Source organism: Geospiza fortis, unplaced genomic scaffold (assembly GCF_000277835.1).
Source record: "Geospiza fortis unplaced genomic scaffold, GeoFor_1.0 scaffold134, whole genome shotgun sequence".
Classification (NCBI taxonomy): Eukaryota; Metazoa; Chordata; class Aves; order Passeriformes; family Thraupidae; genus Geospiza; species Geospiza fortis.
Genome location: NW_005054396.1, coordinates 1,497,184 through 1,499,464, shown reverse-complemented (window position 1 = coordinate 1,499,464; position 2,281 = coordinate 1,497,184). Strand labels below are relative to the sequence as shown.

General features: G+C 42.0%; 1 protein-coding gene across 1 annotated transcript in view; it reads right to left on the bottom strand.

Moving 5' to 3' along the window:
* Window positions 1–1,420, bottom strand: part of MEIS1 (Meis homeobox 1) — a 106,247-nt gene extending 104,827 nt beyond the window's left edge. The window contains exon 1 of the mRNA XM_031060949.1: window positions 1,405–1,420. Within this exon, the coding sequence (XP_030916809.1) occupies window positions 1,405–1,420 (16 nt within the window). The remainder of the gene's footprint in view (window positions 1–1,404) is intronic.
* Between the last annotated feature and the right edge of the window lie 861 nt (window positions 1,421–2,281).

Below are 2,281 nucleotides of genomic sequence, written 5' to 3'. Positions count from 1 at the left end.
GAGTCTGGGGCGGAGGAGAAATAACAACAACAACAACAACAATATTATTAATAATAATAAAATAAATAAAAGTGAAAAAAATCCCACCCCAATCCCCATCCCCAAAGTTCCCCAGCCCGCGCCCCCCCACCCACCCCGTGAATGGAAGCGGTTCTCGGAATCCAAATTTCCCTCCGCTAAACTTTTTCCCGCTGATAAGAAGTCAGGTACCTCACCCAGCGAGGATGCAAAAACTTCAGCAGCGGTAAACAAAACCAAACCAAACCAAAAACGAGAAGGAGCGATTTGCGGATTTCCAGCAATTCCACGCGAACACGACTTTTAAAGCCGAAAAGCTGGAAACGTTCGCCCGGGCTCTCGGGATTTTGGGAATGCCTTTTTTTTTTTTTTTTAAAGGGTTTTCTTTGTTAAAGATTAAGGACCGAAAGCTACCGCGGTTCCCAGGCAGCGGGGGAAACGGCCACTTTTCATCTATTAAAAGCGAAGGTGTGAATAAACACTTTTAAAGATCCCTGACACTTGCTTGGACAGAAAGAGTAAAAGGCAAGTTGTCAGCAGAGGAACTTTCTTTCCCAACCAGCTCTCGGACGGCGGCAGGCAAATTAGGCAAGAAAACGTCTTTCCAGGGCTTTTCTCCTTCCCCAAATCCCTGTTCACCCGACTACAGCTGATTTTTTTTTTTTTCTCAAAACTCCAATTTAGGAGGTAGTTAGAAGAAAAAAAAAAAAAAGAAAAAAAAAAGGGGGATCGCACCCAAAATAGAAACAACAATACACATGGCAGTGAATGCTTGTAACCTCCAATTCAAATTAAAGTCACTTTCTTTCTAAAAGAGTGGGGGGAGTTTGCCCACTGCACTGCACCTTTTGGGACAGAATATATTAAAAAATAAAAAAAAGAAGAAGGGTGAGTAAAAAAGCAGGTAAAAGAAGAAAAAAAAAGTTGTGCTTACTCCCAGCCAGAACTTATCTTCTTAAAGTGAAGCGGTATATCATCACTAACACAGCAAAATGCTCAGAGACATGCACACATTCAAATATTTCAAGCACTGGTGATTTTAAAAAAGACATTGGTAGGACTAGAGCTACAAAACCAACAAATAGAGAGGCTCGGACATATTCACTTACATGCCTGCATGTCATTAATGTATAGAAAGCTTGCCTCTTCCCTGAGAGCTCCGGGATGGGGAGTAAAAGAACCAAGAAAATAGCAATATACACAGGTTTTAAGCCTACAAATACAACTGATAAATCCTCCCACTGCAGGACACCGCTTTGTGCCCCTACTCCAAAAAGGAGAAGAAAAAAAAAAAAGAAAAAAGAAAAGAAACTTTTTTCGCAGCGCCTCTGTCAGCCACGTTTCAATATTATTTCACATTTGAAATCCATTTTTTTTTAATCATACGTACCCTTTGCGCCATCGGCCTGCTTGCTCCCTTCCTACTTCAACTTCTAATATATCCTCTTTAAGGCCAGTGTGAAAAGAAAGAAACACGAAGTTCCCCCCCCTCACCCCCAAAAAAAGGCAAAAATCCCTTAGCGTCTCCAGCAATGGAAGCAATCGAGTAAAATCTTCAGCTTGCTGGATCTCAGCGAAGCGATACGGTAACTCAGCATTAAAAAAGGAGAAAAAAATTAGAAGAAAAAAAAACAACTCTCCCTCCTTCCTTCCTTCTTTTTTCTTTCTTTCTTCCCTCTCTCCCTGTCTCTCTCTCTTACTCTCCCCCTCTCGTTTCCAAGACAGCAGCGGGGCGAAAGCAAATATCCTTTTCCCAAAGCAGTTTTTTTTTTCTCTCTTTTTTTTTTTTTTTTTTAAAGTGCCCCTCAAACCCAACTACCAAGTCTCATGGCTTTTTGCCACTCCGGCTGTCAATCACAGGCGAGGTTGTCAAGGTGGTGAATGACTGATGATGATCCGCTGCGTGTGCTCCCACCGCGCAGGACACCGCGAATGTTAATTTTCGAGTGCGCTCACCCAAAAAAAAAATAAAAACAAAAAAAAGAAAAAAAAAGAAGAAAAAATTTAGAAAAAAGAAAAAAATTTAAATGGAGGGAGGAGGAGAAGGAGGGGGAAAAATTAAAAATTAAAAAGGCTCTCTAACGCGCCGGCTCTCCTTTTATTATGGTTATTATGATGATGATGATGATGATGGGGGGCTTTTTTTTTCGCTCCTCCTCGGATCGCTCCTAATTCCTCGAAGAGCCAGCCAGACCACTGCAATGCACAGGAGGCAATGCAGAGCAGCCAGAGGTGCTGCACTCATTTCCATGGTGCTGGGAGT